This window comes from Eleutherodactylus coqui, unplaced genomic scaffold (assembly GCF_035609145.1).
Source record: "Eleutherodactylus coqui strain aEleCoq1 unplaced genomic scaffold, aEleCoq1.hap1 HAP1_SCAFFOLD_99, whole genome shotgun sequence".
Taxonomy (NCBI): domain Eukaryota; kingdom Metazoa; phylum Chordata; class Amphibia; order Anura; family Eleutherodactylidae; genus Eleutherodactylus; species Eleutherodactylus coqui.
Genome location: NW_027102144.1, coordinates 1 through 14604, shown reverse-complemented (window position 1 = coordinate 14604; position 14604 = coordinate 1). Strand labels below are relative to the sequence as shown.

Genomic DNA, 14604 nt, shown 5'->3' with positions numbered 1-14604 from the left:
CGGTCTCACCGCTAAACAGTACCGTAATATTACCGGGGCCACTGCAAAGTATTTCAGCTCTGCCGCTGTGCAGAGCGTCCCACTATACCCTTTCCTTTGTGGGGTTGAGATCGCCGCAGTTACCAGCACTATCCACTGGCGTTAGACTCTTCTCCCCCTCCACACAGCCTCTATTATCTACAAGTCTCTGCGAGCAGTAAATTACCCCTAGGTATCAGCGCAAGACACAAGTCACAGCATAGAGCCTCCGCTATCTACAAGTCTCTGTGTGCGGTGAATTAAGGCCCAGTTGTCAGTGCTGTACAGTGGGGTAATTTATTTGGGCCCTGCTCTATTCTTAATCCGCCATGATGAGGAGTAGGGGTAAGGGTCGAGGACGCGGAGGTCCAAGTGAGGGTGTGGGCACAGGACGAGTTCCTGGTCCAGGTGAATTGCAGCCGGCTGCTGCGGGATTAGGAGAGAGGAAAGTTTCTGGGGTCCCCAGCTTCATATCACAATTTTTGGGTCCACTTAATAGACCTTTATTACAAACAGAGCAGTGTGATCAGGTCCTGTCGTGGATGGCAGAAAATGCATCCAGCAATCTATCGACCACCCAGTCTTCTACGCAGTCCATTACAGCAACTCTGAATCCTCTGGCTGCTGCTCCTCCTTCCTCCCAGCCTCCTCACTCCATGAAAATGACACATTCTGAGGAGCAGGCAGACTCCCAGGAACTGTTCTGGGGCCCCTGCCTTGATTGGGAAATAATAGTTCCTCTCTCACCTCAGGAGTTTGTCGTGACCCATGCCCAATCTTTGAAAAGTTCCCGGGGTCCGGGTGATGAGGCCGGGGACTTCCGGCAACTGTCTCAAGAGCTTTCAGTGGGTGAGGAGGTCGATGATGATGAGACACAGTTGTCTATCAGTGAGGTAGTAGTAAGAGCAGTAAGTCCGAGGGAGCAGAGCACAGAGGATTCGGAGGAAGAACCGCTGGACGATGAGGTGACTGATCCCACCTGGTTCGCTAAGCCAACTGAGAAGAGTTCTTCAGAGGGGGAGGCAGTGTACCAGCAGGACAGGTCTTCAGAGGGGGAGGCAAGTGCAGCAGCAGGACAGGTTGGAAAAGGCAGTGGAGTGGCCGGGGGTAGAGGCAGGTGCCAGAGCGAAGACCCCCCCCCAACTGTTTCCCAAAGCACCCCCTCACGCCTAGCCACCGTGCAGAGGTCTAGGTCTTCAAAGGTGTGGACGTTTTTCAGTGAGAGCACAGACGACCGACGGACAGTGGTGTGCAACCTGTGTCGCGCCAAGATCAGCCGGGGAGCCACCACTACCAGCCTCCCCACCACCAGCATGCGCAGGCATATGATGGCCAAGCACCCCACAAGGTGGGACAAAGGCCGTTCACCACCTCCAGCACACCACCTCCCCCTGTGTCCCAACCTGCCACTCAGATCCACCCCCCCCCCCCCCCCCCGCTCACAACACAGGCACGTGCGCCTCCCGGCCTGCACCCACACCCTCACCTCCACTGTCCTCCACTCCACCCAGCAATGTCTCTCAGCGCAGCGTTCAGCTGTCGCCAACACAAGCGTTTGAGCAAAAGCGCAAAAACGCCACCACGCACCCATACGCACAAGCTGTAAATGTGCACATTGCAAAATTAATCAGCCTAGAGATGCTGCCGTACAGGCTTGTGGAAACGGAAGCTTTCAAAAACATGATGGCAGCAGCGGTCCCGCGCTACTCGGTCCCAGTCACCACTATTTTTCCCGGTATGCCGTCCCGTCACCTACACCGAGCACGCCAAGCGCAAGACCGTCACCGCTATGGACGTGGTGTACGCGCTCAAGCGCCAGGGCCGCACTCTCTACGGCTTCGGAGGTTAATAATTCTGCTCTTTCACCATAACACAAAGGCTCTTCTCAGAGCCGCCCACCTCTTCCAAGGAAAGGCTGTAATCCAACTCCTTGTGGGGTCGTCAGCAGCGGTGATAGTCTATGCGCTCTGACATGATACAGCCGGGGTGTAGCAGCCTCCCCGTCAGGGTGCGCTTCAGGCTGCGGTCACGGCACGCTTTTAAACCCCTTAACCTGTTTAGGGCAGGCAGGTTATGTTTATAATACGCGAGGAGCTGGGCCTGAATTAATGAGTGCGGTGAAGGGTTAACAGACCTGCCGTTGGAGGTCGGGTGGTTTTAGTGCCGCCTATGGGCGGGGCTATAGTCAGATTCTTCCCGCTCATTGGCTGATCCCCGGAGATTTTGAACTTCCCGCTCAGTTGATCGCGTCTCCCGCTCTTCCTGTCCTCCATTCATCCATGTAACACGTGTAATCAGTGACCAGGCCGTCTGATATAGAGGCGCTCGGGGCTGGAGGTAAAGAACCCTCAGATACACCCCCTAATCCCAGCCCTACGACGGGCGGTGGGATCCTCTACCTGCTCCACCCGTAACGCAAGAGGACGTCTAATCCCTGTAGGTTTACTATAATCCAAAACCAGCCTGTGCCGTGCAGGGCTCTGGGAAAGCTGGGTGATATAGCTACACCTCCATAAAAGGGGCATGGCCGTGGTGAACTGGGTGACATGATGAGCGCACTTCTAAGGGGGCGACCGTGCAGAGCTCTGAGAGGGCTGGATGATGCGGCTGCAACGCTTTGTAAGCATACGGCCCACGCAGGACCCTGAGAAAGCTGGGTGTTCTATCCGAAACACAACGGAAGCGTTCCGATTCTTGTATATACGTGACCAAACAGAGGACTCTGTTAACCCCTACAGCCGCCCGTCCTCTGGACATGAGGTCACCTAGAGCAGGACGATTGTCCGCTTCTGCCGGTGACAGGGATGGCCACATTGGCATCCGCCCCAACCTCTGCCTCCTTGTGGAAAGTCCTGTACTACATTTATACAGTTTCCTGGTGCAGCCGGCGTACCGGCCACCGAGTATCACAGCATAGAAGCGGCGAAGCTCTGTTATAAGGAGCATGTGGGTGGCTCTTAGAAGAGCCTTTGGTTCTATGGAGGGATCGGCACGATCACTTGCTCTTGCTCGTCTTGCTGCTCTCGGTCTTCTTGGGCAGCAGCACGGCCTGGATGTTGGGCAGGACGCCTCCCTGGGCGATGGTCACCCCACCGAGCAGCTTGTTCAGCTCCTCGTCGTTGCGCACAGCCAGCTGGAGGTGACGGGGGATGATGCGGGTCTTCTTGTTGTCCCGGGCGGCATTGCCAGCCAATTCCAGGATCTCAGCGGTCAGATACTCTAGCACTGCTGCCAGATAGACCGGAGCGCCGGCACCCACCCTCTCAGCGTAGTTGCCCTTGCGGAGAAGCCTGTGTACACGGCCGACAGGGAACTGCAGTCCTGCCCGGGATGAGCGAGTCTTGGCCTTAGCACGGACTTTGCCTCCTTGTTTGCCGCGTCCAGACATCTTCTAGCACAGGAAAGCAGAATTAAAATAAAACACCTTGAAAGTTGTGATAACGAGAAGGCGCAGTTCTGTTGATTTTTATAACCTGCTGCTCCGCCCTCCTCTCTTCTAATTGGGTAGATTGCATACACGCAATAGAGGCCAGACTTGAGGAAGAACCAATGAGCTGCACTGGGCGTGGCTAAAGACGCTCACAGAGGCCACATGTCGCTCCAGTAGAACGGCAAGCAAACGGCGGTCCTCATTTGCATGGCCCCGCTATAAATACCGCAGCGCTGGGAGGTGCAGGAACACTGTTCTCTCTAGTGAGGAAAGTATCTCTACGTTATCATGCCTGATCCCGCCAAGTCTGCTCCAGCACCCAAGAAGGGCTCCAAGAAAGCCGTGACCAAGACTCAGAAGAAGGACGGCAAGAAGCGTAGGAAGACCAGGAAGGAGAGCTATGCCATCTACGTGTACAAGGTGCTGAAGCAGGTCCACCCCGACACCGGCATCTCCTCCAAGGCCATGGGCATCATGAACTCCTTCGTCAACGACATCTTCGAGCGCATCGCAGGGGAAGCCTCCCGCCTGGCTCACTACAACAAGCGCTCCACCATCACCTCCCGGGAGATCCAGACCGCCGTGCGCCTGCTGCTGCCCGGGGAGCTGGCCAAGCACGCCGTGTCCGAGGGCACCAAGGCCGTCACCAAGTACACCAGCGCCAAGTAATCTGTCTAGTGGCCCGCCGTGCACGATCACCCCAAAGGCTCTTCTAAGAGCCACCCACCCCGTCTACAGCAGAGCTGCCACCTCCTAGTCGGTGTGTAGGTTATTGTAATACGTTGCTGTAGAGTGAATGATAACCAGATTGTGTGCTAGTTCTCTCTGGTGTCTCTTCTGCATCGTGCAGTATAAATGGCATTATTGGGGGAGGCAGCAGCGGAACACAGATGATCATCTCAGACTCCACCGCCTGCTGCGGTTTGGGGCTCCGTTTTCTTCCCCGTGTCCACAAGCGCTCGGGGGGGCTCTGTCCTATTGCCTTCCAGCAATAGCAATCATGTCTCCTGCTGGCAGTAGGTGGGGATAGACCGCCGTTATGTCGGCGCGGCTGCAGGGTGTTGATGCATTGCTCCCGGTGTGAGGACAAAGCGGCCGCAGCATTGTTATGGACGATGCCCTGACGGACTGCTCAGAACCCGTGGTTTATATCGCCAGTAATGCAGCTGGGATGAATTAGAAGAAAGCTGCGGATGGTAAAGAGCAACTAGGAGGATCGCCGACACAAGGTGCAGTTCCAGCACACTTTAGGGAATATTTAGAAACCCAGCGCGGGAGTTCGGGATATTAACCGAGTGTGATCGGTGGAGTGTACAGCGCCGGCCGCATGCTTCTCCCGATATGTACCCGTCCCGGCAGCTCGCTGATAACCCCAACTGTTCTCTCAGAAATGGTGAATACGTGACAGCCGGGCCGGGGAGCTGATAGTGAGCGGACCTGGAGCTTGTGTCCTGGGAATAGGCAGATCTCTAAACCATCCGGGGGACCCGCGGGCAGAAGAGCCGTCACTCTAGAGCACCCGCGGACGCCTCCATACTGGTGGGCACTGTGCGGCGCTCTACCTAGATTTAGTGGCGCCGCACCGGACAATAAAGCCATCAGATAATCGGCGACTGTTGCTGCTCGCGGTAATCTGAGCACAGTGTATCCCCTGCTGATCAGATACCGGCAGCCCTGATCGCCGCTCTATCAGATGCCCCGTCAGTGATTACACGGGTTACATGGAGTGTGTGTGACCGAAGCAGTGGGGTGCACAAAGGGTCGGAGGCAGACGACATAGTTGTCCAAGGATGACATGCTGGGGGCTGTAGTGCATTGTAGTGGGTACAAGGGGGTAGCGGAGGCAACTCGGGATGCCTGACAATGAGAGGCTTGAAGCGCCAGGAAAGGGGAGGAGGAGCATGACGAGAAGAGCCTCACACTCCCCAGCTCCGCATGTAGAGGTGTCCAGGCGCCTCTTGACTCCTTTTACTCCAGCGGCCGCAAAGGGAACGAGAGCGGTGCAGGGACCAGAGTAGCAGCAGCAGTGGGAATGGGAGCCAAGATAGCCTGGCGGGGACCAGAGTGACAGCGGTCATCCCCTCACATAGAGGCGCAGACTGTATCTCTCAGAGATCTGCAGGGCCACCCTCTTGCCTAGGTTTAGTGCTGCGGCTATATCATTCAGCTCTCCCAGAGTCCTGCAACACGATGTCAGTGCAGTATTCTGGGAGAGCTGGGTGCTATGACCACAACTCTATATAAAATAATGGCTCCGCGGGTCCTTCGGAGATCTTGGTGCAATTGCAGCACTTCTATATGAGAGGACGGCCGTGCAGGACGCCTCCAATATGGTAGCACTACACGGATTAGCGGGCAGGCCGTATGCTTTAGTGCAAGGAGGACATACAATCAGTGCGCCGCAGCCTGCTTCCTCCTCTCTATCGGTAGGAGGGAAAAGGGACTAGAGCCTGAAGTACGCGCGGGCCAGGAAGCTCTTCCTTCACCTGGGACATTCCAATTATCAGACTGGCAATCAGACAGAATCAGCGGCAACCCCCCACAAGGAGTTGGATTACAGCCTTTTCTTGGAAGATGTGAGCGGCTCTGAGAAGAGCCTTTGTGTTATGGTGAAAGAGCAGAATTAGAAAACAATAATAAATGACGCAAGTTTAAGGCCTTCCTAATGGGGCAATTACATGTTGGCCACTCCCCTTCCTTGCTGATTGGTTTAGCACAGAACCGTTTGAAATTTGGAATTTACCCGCTTCCTCTACAACTCTCAAAAGCCTCCTGGCTAGGTGCCTCATGTCATTGTGTAGTATTATTGTTGTTTTTGTATGGCTTTCTTTCTCCTTGGTACAATGAGATAACATCCACATATAAAATACATCCTCAACACTAATCCCTTCCCTCCCGGCGGACTACAGGAACCGATAGATGCCTCTCACTGACAACTTCATCGCTTTGTCTCTTTCTACAATATGGAAATATGAGAAAATGGCATAAATTACCCGAGGTACTGACTAGGTCACTGAAGGGGTTAACAGACCACCTCCTGCTGACGACACATTATTGCGGACAGGCTGGCTGTGAACCCAAATGGGGAGGGAATCGGAAGAATGACAGCGGAGGACAGGATGCAGCTCGTTTGAGGAGGATTTGGTGGCTCTGAAAAGAGCCTTTGTGTTCCATGCGGTGCCCAGAGCAGATCTAAGCCCTCTCTCCGCGAATCCTGCGGGCCAGCTGGATGTCTTTGGGCATGATGGTGACCCGCTTGGCGTGGATGGCGCACAGATTGGTGTCCTCGAACAGTCCTACCAGGTAAGCCTCGCTGGCCTCCTGCAGGGCCATGACCGCTGAGCTCTGGAAGCGCAGGTCAGTCTTGAAGTCCTGGGCGATCTCTCTCACCAGGCGCTGGAAGGGAAGCTTACGGATCAGCAGCTCGGTGGACTTCTGGTAGCGACGGATTTCACGGAGAGCCACTGTACCTGGACGGTAGCGGTGAGGCTTCTTCACTCCGCCGGTGGCAGGAGCGCTCTTCCTGGCGGCCTTCGTAGCCAGCTGCTTGCGGGGAGCTTTCCCTCCGGTGGATTTACGAGCGGTCTGCTTGGTTCTGGCCATAGCTCTACTGTAGAGATGCACATAGATGTGATATGATGGGAGCCGTAGAAAGAGCAGAGCCTTTATACCCTACTTGCTCTTCCCTATTGGCTCTTAGAAAGAACGCCCCCTACGTCTCATTGGCTTTTTCGAACAAACCACTAGCCCGCCAAAACGCTTGATGCCTGCGACCAATCAGCGTTCGGCAGAGGCTTGCCCTACCTCAGCATGATACGTACGGGTGTCTGTGAAATCATGTTCTCAGCTGCTTCCCTGCATTGATATGTCCGCAGAAACACACACTCCACGCTGCACGGCAGTCTCCCCCATTAGAAGCTGTGCTGCTTTTATGGGAAATGCATTAGGTCGGCGAGTCCCCTCCCTCTTCACACTCAGCCCGGCATCCATACACACGTTGTATAGGTCACAGTGCCCAACAGTAACGGGGATGATGCGGCGACAATGTCTCGTATTACTCCCCCTCTACAGCCTCCCCCTCGCTCCCTAGACTCCCAACTGATATGAAGTCCCCTGTAGCCGCTATGAGGGCGCTGCTATCTAGAACAGAATTCGAGACAGTGATAATACAGCTCTGCGGTGAGAAGGTGGCGGCTCTGAAAAGAGCCTTTGTGGGGTAAATGCACGGGCGGCTTCAGCTTATTTCTTAGCCGCACTCCTCTTGGCTTTAACAGCCTTCTTAGCTGGACTCTTGGCAGCTTTGGGTTTGGCCGCCTTCTTAGCCGGACTCTTCGTCACCTTCTTGGGCTTTGGGGCGGCCTTCGGCTTTGAGGCTTTCTTCGGGCTCTTGGCCACTTTCTTGGCGGCGGCCGCTGCAGGTTTCTTTGCTTTTTTCGGGCTTTTGGCCGGAGCCTTCTTGGGCTTCTTAGGAGATTTCGCCGCTTTCTTGGCTCCAGCGGGCTTCTTGGGCTTGGCCGCAGACGCTGGCTTCTTTTTGGCCGGCTTGTCCTTAGTCTCCTGCTTCTTGTTCAGCTTGAAGGAGCCCGAGGCGCCGCTGCCTTTCACCTGGAGCAGGCTGCCCTTGGTGACCAGAGACTTGACGGCCAGCTTCAGGCGGCTGTTATTCTTCTCTACATCGTACCCTCCGGCAGCCAGAGCCTTCTTCAGGGCGGCTAGAGACACCCCGCTGCGCTCTTTAGAGGCGGACACGGCTCTGACGATCAGCTCCGACACGCCGGGACCGGAGGACTTCTTGCTTTTCTTGGCGCCCCCTGCGGCGGATTTCTTCGGCTGCTTCTTGGATTTGGCAGCCGGCTCGGCGGCAGGAGGAGCGGCGGCTGGCGCGGTTTCTGCCATTGTGTGCTGCGGAAATCAAATAGTAAAACTCTCCTGGAAGAGAAACTCTGAGAGCGGCGCTGGTGGCGCCTCTTATATGTACAGCGGCCGCGCTCTGATTGGCTCGTGAGCAGGCCCGTCCTGAGCTGCTATTGGCTGACACTGAGCACAGCTAGTGCCTTATCCCATCCGGGCCTCCTCTCCGCTCCGTTCTCCTCTTGTGCTTCCCTGCCCGGGATAAGAGTCCGTTACCGGTCAGAACCGGACAGGAGAGCTCGCTTTCAACGTGACTCCTCACTCTCTGACATCTCATGCAACCGTTTACAGCCGCCGCTGGCGGAGGTTCCGGGGAGGAGCGGAGAGGAGGCCACGAGATCTTCGCCATAGTTCTCCCGATCTGCACATCACCGCCTATCTGCGGAGATAAAACCGCTGCGGGAGCGCCTTCCCTCTATTCCCGGCCCTTGTCACCATCCCCGGGATCTACTCCACAATCTCCATCGTGCAGAAGCTGATTGCACAATGTGAGGACGACCTGGAGCTGCCGAGAGCCCAGAGGTGTAGCACAGGCGGCGCCTCCGCTCACTGCCAGCTCCCGGGTGCTGAATGTATACTGTATATACTGCAGACTTCTCTATACTGCGGCGCAATGTAAGATGAGGAAACCCAGTACCCCCCCTGTACACTCAGACGATCGGGAATGCCACACGTTATCGTCCCTTTAATACCCCGGACATGATGGGTGTGGTTGTCCACAAGAAGAAGCGATTATTCTTCTCTGCAGGTTCATCTCCTCCCGCGGGCTGCTGCCCGTTCTATATCATCCCAGGGATATCATGTGCTGGACGTGACGGCCATTGCATCGGCTCTGTAGTTCCCATCAATCGTTGACGGTGAAGATGGAACTTGGGATTCTGCTGAAGAGCGGTGGCATCTAACAACGCTCTAATCGGGATGTAGATCGCCAAAAAATGACGCCTGAACAAAGCCTTCTACCCGCGGTTCTCCTGCAGCCGGCGATGGCCTGTCAGTCACTGATGCCCGAGCGGAGCAGTAATACAGCGGGACTCTCAGCGCCAGATCCAGTGCCGCAGTCGGTGACATCGTACAGAACCCGCAGGGAGGGTTCTACTGTAGATCCCCGGGGCAGCAGATGTTGTACAGTGTCCGCTGGGATTCCTATGGCAGAGCGTGTTGGTCCAGAAAGCTTTCACAGACCCTGAAGGACCATCGGTACTGTGAGACCCCCCGCTTCTCCCACAACCCCGTCCCATATACCCCTCCAGATCGCTAATCAGCTCTTCTATTTAGCGCCCAATGAGGCTACCCAGAAAAAGAGCAGTGCAGGGGCAGCTAGTGGAGCTCTTGTAGGCAAGCCGCTGCTCCGACCGAACAAAAGCAGCGCACAGTCATCGGCAGAGCTGGCCACCAGCGGCGCCATGGACAGCGAGAGCGGGGTTCGCCGTGGCAGCGGCGCTAGTGCCATCGGTGTACGGGAGCTGAGATATGTGAGCTTGCCAGGGGAATGGGCGGTACATGTGGGGAGGTGTGTGTGCGGCAGCCGGTCCACCGTCGTGCCCCTCGCCTAGACGTACCATCTAACTCAGGGCTCCCAACCCATGTTTCCACCCTTACATCCGCGGGAGACATAATGCACCAGGGCCGCTCAGCTGTAAGTGAATAGGAGCAACGCAGATGGTACGGCATCAGTACACCTGTAGCTGAGCTCCGTCTCCCGGCCGGCCTCCAGCTTCCTTCTCAGTACAGTAGGGTCACTCCGGCTTTGCTGCACCTCATGCCCTCCCATGAACCCTCCTCCGGGCAGGTGTGAGGGGAGGGGGCAGCGCTCTCTAGGACGGGCTCTCCTAGCTGCCTCGGACGCTGCTCTTGTTCTATGTCTACGTGATGCCCCCGTGGGGAGGAGAGGATAATAAATACCATCGGGTGCCATCAAGAAGCTTCACGGAAGACAGCTCCCTGTCCGGGCTGCCCCATGCGTGACTTCCCACGGGACACCGGCCTAGCTATGTACATTTAACCCTTAACCCACTAGCCTCCGGTCACTGTACCTACCTGCAGTCATACATGTAAAGGCAGTAGCCGCAGTACACAGTGCGGCCGGCGGGTCAATAATCTGCTCACAATGACCAACATGGACATACAATGGAGAACAATACAATAAATGAGTTCTGAATGTAATGTTTATGTAAAGGTCGCCGTGTCCGTACAAAGGGTCTAGTGTTCTTGTGTCACATTGTGTGCAAGTAGTAGCGGCAAAGGGAAACCTTTAGGCTGATATCTTGTCACGGAGTGTTGTTCAATCTTTGGCAATCCGGACTGATGCCCCAATAATAGTCGGCCCTGATATATGCACCCCGTCTACCCTGATACCCTGCCTCCATGACCTTCACATCTTGGTGGGATCGTCCACCTTGCTCATGGCTGAGGGCACCAAGGTTTTCCGGGAAGTTACCACGATGGCTGAGCAGAAAATGCCTCTCGCTGCTGATGTTGCAGCATTGTGTAGATTCGGACAAACTGCGGACAAACCCTCATTAGCAAGGCACACTTTAGCTAAGCACCACACTACCTCCAACCAAGCACAAGCACTGCCTGCGGGACACACCGCTGCCTCTTCTCCTGGGTCACATGCTGCCCAACCCCCACCCTGCGTCTGCAGCGCACACAAAAGTGAGACATTGACGTTTGATCTTCATTCCAATCCTGTGCCACCTCCGTCAGGAGCTGCAAACGTGGGCATGCGTTACATAGCAATGGGGAATCCATGTGCCCACACAGTATTCATTCTGTCTAGGTGTCGCATAGCTCAATCGACACAGCAAGGGGAAAGCCATCTGCACTCTGCCCTCTACCCAAGTCAGCCAGTGTCTTTGTGCCAGACAGGTCAAACACTGCGATGGGAACTAAGTTTGCACCAACAGCTTGGGTGGTTCCTAGGCAACCCAAGACATGAACAATAAATAAATCAGAGCGGCCAAACATGGCAGACTTGCACCGCACCGGCGACATAGGCCTCGGCGCACAGCTTCAGCAATCGTAGGCATGAAGCGGACTTCGATGCTAGTTCATCTGCGACGGGCTCATCAAATCAGTTAGCTTTCCTTTCACCGCTCCAATGACTGGATTAGCAGGGAAAAGTTGCACAGCCCCAACCTGGCGCAGTTGCAGTTCCCCCGGGACATAGTCCTCGGCCAACAGCTTCAGCATTCATAGGCAGGAAGCGGACTTTCACTGCACCCAGTACATAGGCCTCTGCACAAACCCTCAGCAATCGTGCGCCTAGAGCGGACTCCCATGCTAGCATAGCTGTGAACGTCTCATTAGCGCTGTATTGCTCCTCTTGTTTGTCCCAATGCAGCGCCCCGGATAGCTGAGGTAACGTGAGATAAAATACAGGTTGGCTTCGGCCCACACTGCATGCTAGTCAGTCTGGCCTTTTTTCATAGTAACAGGCAGGTAAAACTCCGCTATGGGAAGTCAGGGTTGACCTACAGCATGGGTGGGTCCCAGGAAGTACACAAATAAATCCCATTGCAGTGCCCCCAGATAGCTGAGCTAACGTGAGATAAAGTACAGGTTTGCTTCGGCCCACACTGCATGCCCTAGTCAGTCTGGGTTTTTTGGGGGGTCAGATACGTAGAACACTGCGATGGGAACACTTAGTGCACCCATACTATACACAGACCCCTGTAATATTCCTGTAGCAAAGGTATAAGCTGACCCCACTAACAGTTATGCTGCAGAAGTCCAGGGAGACCCTATTAACACTTCTGTAGTAATAGTATAGACGGATCCCAGTAACATTTCAGTAGCTGCAGAATAGGCAGAGCCCAGTAACATTTCAGTAACAGCAGTATAGGCAGAGCCCAGTATTAGTAACATTTCAGTAGCAGCATTATAGACAGACCCTAGTAACATTTCCGTAGCGGCAGTATAGGCAGAGCCCAGTATTAGTAACATTTCAGTAGTAACAGTATAGACAGACCCCAGTGACATTTCTGTAGCAGCAGTATAGGCAGAGCCTAATATTAGTAATTTTTCAGTAGTAACAGTATAGACAGACCCCTGTAACATTTCCGTAGCAGCAGTATAGGTAGAGCCGAGTATTAGGTACATTTCAGTAGTAACAGTATAGACAGACCACAACAACATTTTAGTTGCAGAAGTATACACAGACCCCAGAAACATTTATGTAGCAGCAGTATTGGCAGATCCCTGTAACATTTCTGCAGCTGAAGTATAGGCAGGCCCCTGTAACGTTAATGCAGTTACACTCCTCTCCTTTGGCCCAAACAAGTTTCTCCGATAACTGTGGTAACACAGGAGAAAGCACATGATGTGCATTGCTGATCCCCTGACCCCAAGCGGGAGGAGGTGGCATTACAAGGCCAAGACACCATGACCAGGACCCGCTATAGTCTGTGTTGGAAGCATGCTAGCGGGCCCAGGGTCAGGCTCGGTTCCAAGCCTCCACCTTTGTGACCCAAGGTGCCCTGAGTTACATAGCAACAAGAAATCCATGTGTTGCACCATAGATAGCTCAACACTGGAAGAGGCAGTCTTTGTGTTCCTTGGCCTAGCCTATGCTGTAAGTGCACAAAGATGGTATTACACAGGAAGAAATTGGAGTGCCCAACCATGGGAGAGTTTTGCCCCGCCAAGCCACTTGGCCTCGGACAGCAATTCAGGCCTAGTCAGCCACTGTACTATTTGTGCCAATTAGGTAAAACACCGCGATGGGAAGACTTAGTGCACCCATAGTATAGACAGACCGCTGTAACATTCCTGTAGCAGAGGTATATACTCACCCCAGGAACATTTCTGTAGCAGCAGTATAGGCAAACCCCTGTAACATTTGTGTAGCAGAAGTATAGACCGACCCCAGTACCATTTTTGAAGCAGCAGTATAGGCAGACCCCAGTACCATTTCTGTAGTGGAAGTATAGGCAGACCCCAGTAACATTTCTCTAGCAGCAATATACGCAGACCCCTGTAACATTTCTGTAGCAGCAGACCCCTGTAACATTTATGTAGCAGAAGCGTATGCAGACCCCAGTACCATTTCTCTAGCAGCAATATACACAGACCCCAGTACCATTTCTGTAGTGGAAGTATAGGCAGACCCCAGTAACATTTCTCTAGCAGCAATATACGCAGACCCCTGTAACATTTATGTAGTAGAAGCTTATGCAGACCCCAGTACCATTTTTGTAGCAGCAGTATAGGCTGTGAGGAAGGAGGAGCAGCAGCCAGAGGATTCAGAGTTTCAGCAGTGGGTGGCGTAGAAGACTGGGTGCCTGATACATTGCTGGATGCATTTTCTGCCATCCACGACCGGACCTGCTCACACTGCTCTGTTTGCAATAAAGGTCTACCACGTGGACCCACAAATTGTGATATGAAGCTGGGGACCCCAGAAACTTGCCTCTCTCCTAATCCTGCAGCAGCCGGCTGGGATACACCTGGACCAGGAACTTGGCCTGTGCCCACACCCTCACTTGGAACTCTGCATCCTCGCTCACGTCCACATCCTCTACCCCTACCCCTACCCCTCAGCATGGTGGATTACGAATAGAGCAGACACCGACTGCTGTAAATAATTATGGAATCATATGCGTACACTTTCACGCAGAGAGCGGAATCGTAACACTAACTCCAGGCAGAAAAAATGGAAGCAATGCAATAGTGATGCACCAGAACTCCCGCCAGGCAGCCAGTAAAATGCAGACGCTCAGCGGTAGCCCTAAGTAGGAGCTTGTTGGGGGTTTTTTTTGGTCAATGAATACAGGCTATATAGTGTGTATATCACTTTCCCTCTATCAGTCGCTGTGGCCGTATGTTGTGCGTCTCTAATTCACTGCAGACACAGCCCGGTGTAAATGATCTTGGAATTATGTGCCTAGACTTTGTCACTGAGAGCGGTCTAGTAAGGCAAACTCCAGGCAGAAAACAAATATAGTCAGGAAGGCCGCAAACAGGCCTAAGTGCAATAGTGATGGACTACAACTCCCATCAGACAACCTGTAAAATGCACACGGTCACAGGTAGTCCTAAGAAGGACCGTTGGGGTTCTTGTACACAGGATGCTACACTACCACTCTCCATATCTCAGCAACGCTGTCCCTATACTACTACTACTACTACTACTACTACTACTACTACTACTACTACTACTACTACTACTACTACTACTACTAATAATAATAAACAACTTTATGTGTATAGCGCCAACATATTCCGCAGCGCTTACATAGACAGGG

At 53.9% G+C, this 14604-nt stretch overlaps 4 protein-coding genes across 4 annotated transcripts; 1 reads left to right on the top strand and 3 right to left on the bottom strand.

The window, feature by feature from the left end:
• Positions 1 to 3013: 3013 nt before the first annotated feature.
• Positions 3014 to 3406, bottom strand: LOC136598621 (histone H2A type 1). The gene has a single exon (XM_066588729.1). It carries the CDS (start codon positions 3404 to 3406, stop codon positions 3014 to 3016), a length of 393 nt encoding a protein of 130 aa, XP_066444826.1.
• Positions 3407 to 3736: 330 nt separating this feature from the next.
• On the top strand, positions 3737 to 4143 carry LOC136598625 (histone H2B 1.1). Its single transcript, XM_066588733.1, has one exon. The coding sequence runs from the start codon at positions 3737 to 3739 to the stop codon at positions 4115 to 4117; it is 381 nt and encodes a 126-aa protein (XP_066444830.1). The 3' UTR covers positions 4118 to 4143.
• A 2471-nt stretch (positions 4144 to 6614) lies between these two features.
• On the bottom strand, positions 6615 to 7051 carry LOC136598631 (histone H3). The gene has a single exon (XM_066588738.1). It carries the CDS (start codon positions 7049 to 7051, stop codon positions 6641 to 6643), a length of 411 nt encoding a protein of 136 aa, XP_066444835.1. The 3' UTR covers positions 6615 to 6640.
• Positions 7052 to 7687: 636 nt separating this feature from the next.
• LOC136598647 (histone H1B-like) lies at positions 7688 to 8359 on the bottom strand. The gene has a single exon (XM_066588752.1). It carries the CDS (start codon positions 8342 to 8344, stop codon positions 7688 to 7690), a length of 657 nt encoding a protein of 218 aa, XP_066444849.1. The 5' UTR covers positions 8345 to 8359.
• Between the last annotated feature and the right edge of the window lie 6245 nt (positions 8360 to 14604).

Bases quoted from the DNA above. Each gene is read 5' to 3' on its own strand.
- LOC136598621 (XM_066588729.1), bottom strand. From the start codon at position 3,406: ATGTCTGGACGCGGCAAACAAGGAGGCAAAGTCCGTGCTAAGGCCAAG.
- LOC136598625 (XM_066588733.1), top strand. From the start codon at position 3,737: ATGCCTGATCCCGCCAAGTCTGCTCCAGCACCCAAGAAGGGCTCCAAG.
- LOC136598631 (XM_066588738.1), bottom strand. From the start codon at position 7,051: ATGGCCAGAACCAAGCAGACCGCTCGTAAATCCACCGGAGGGAAAGCT.
- LOC136598647 (XM_066588752.1), bottom strand. From the start codon at position 8,344: ATGGCAGAAACCGCGCCAGCCGCCGCTCCTCCTGCCGCCGAGCCGGCT.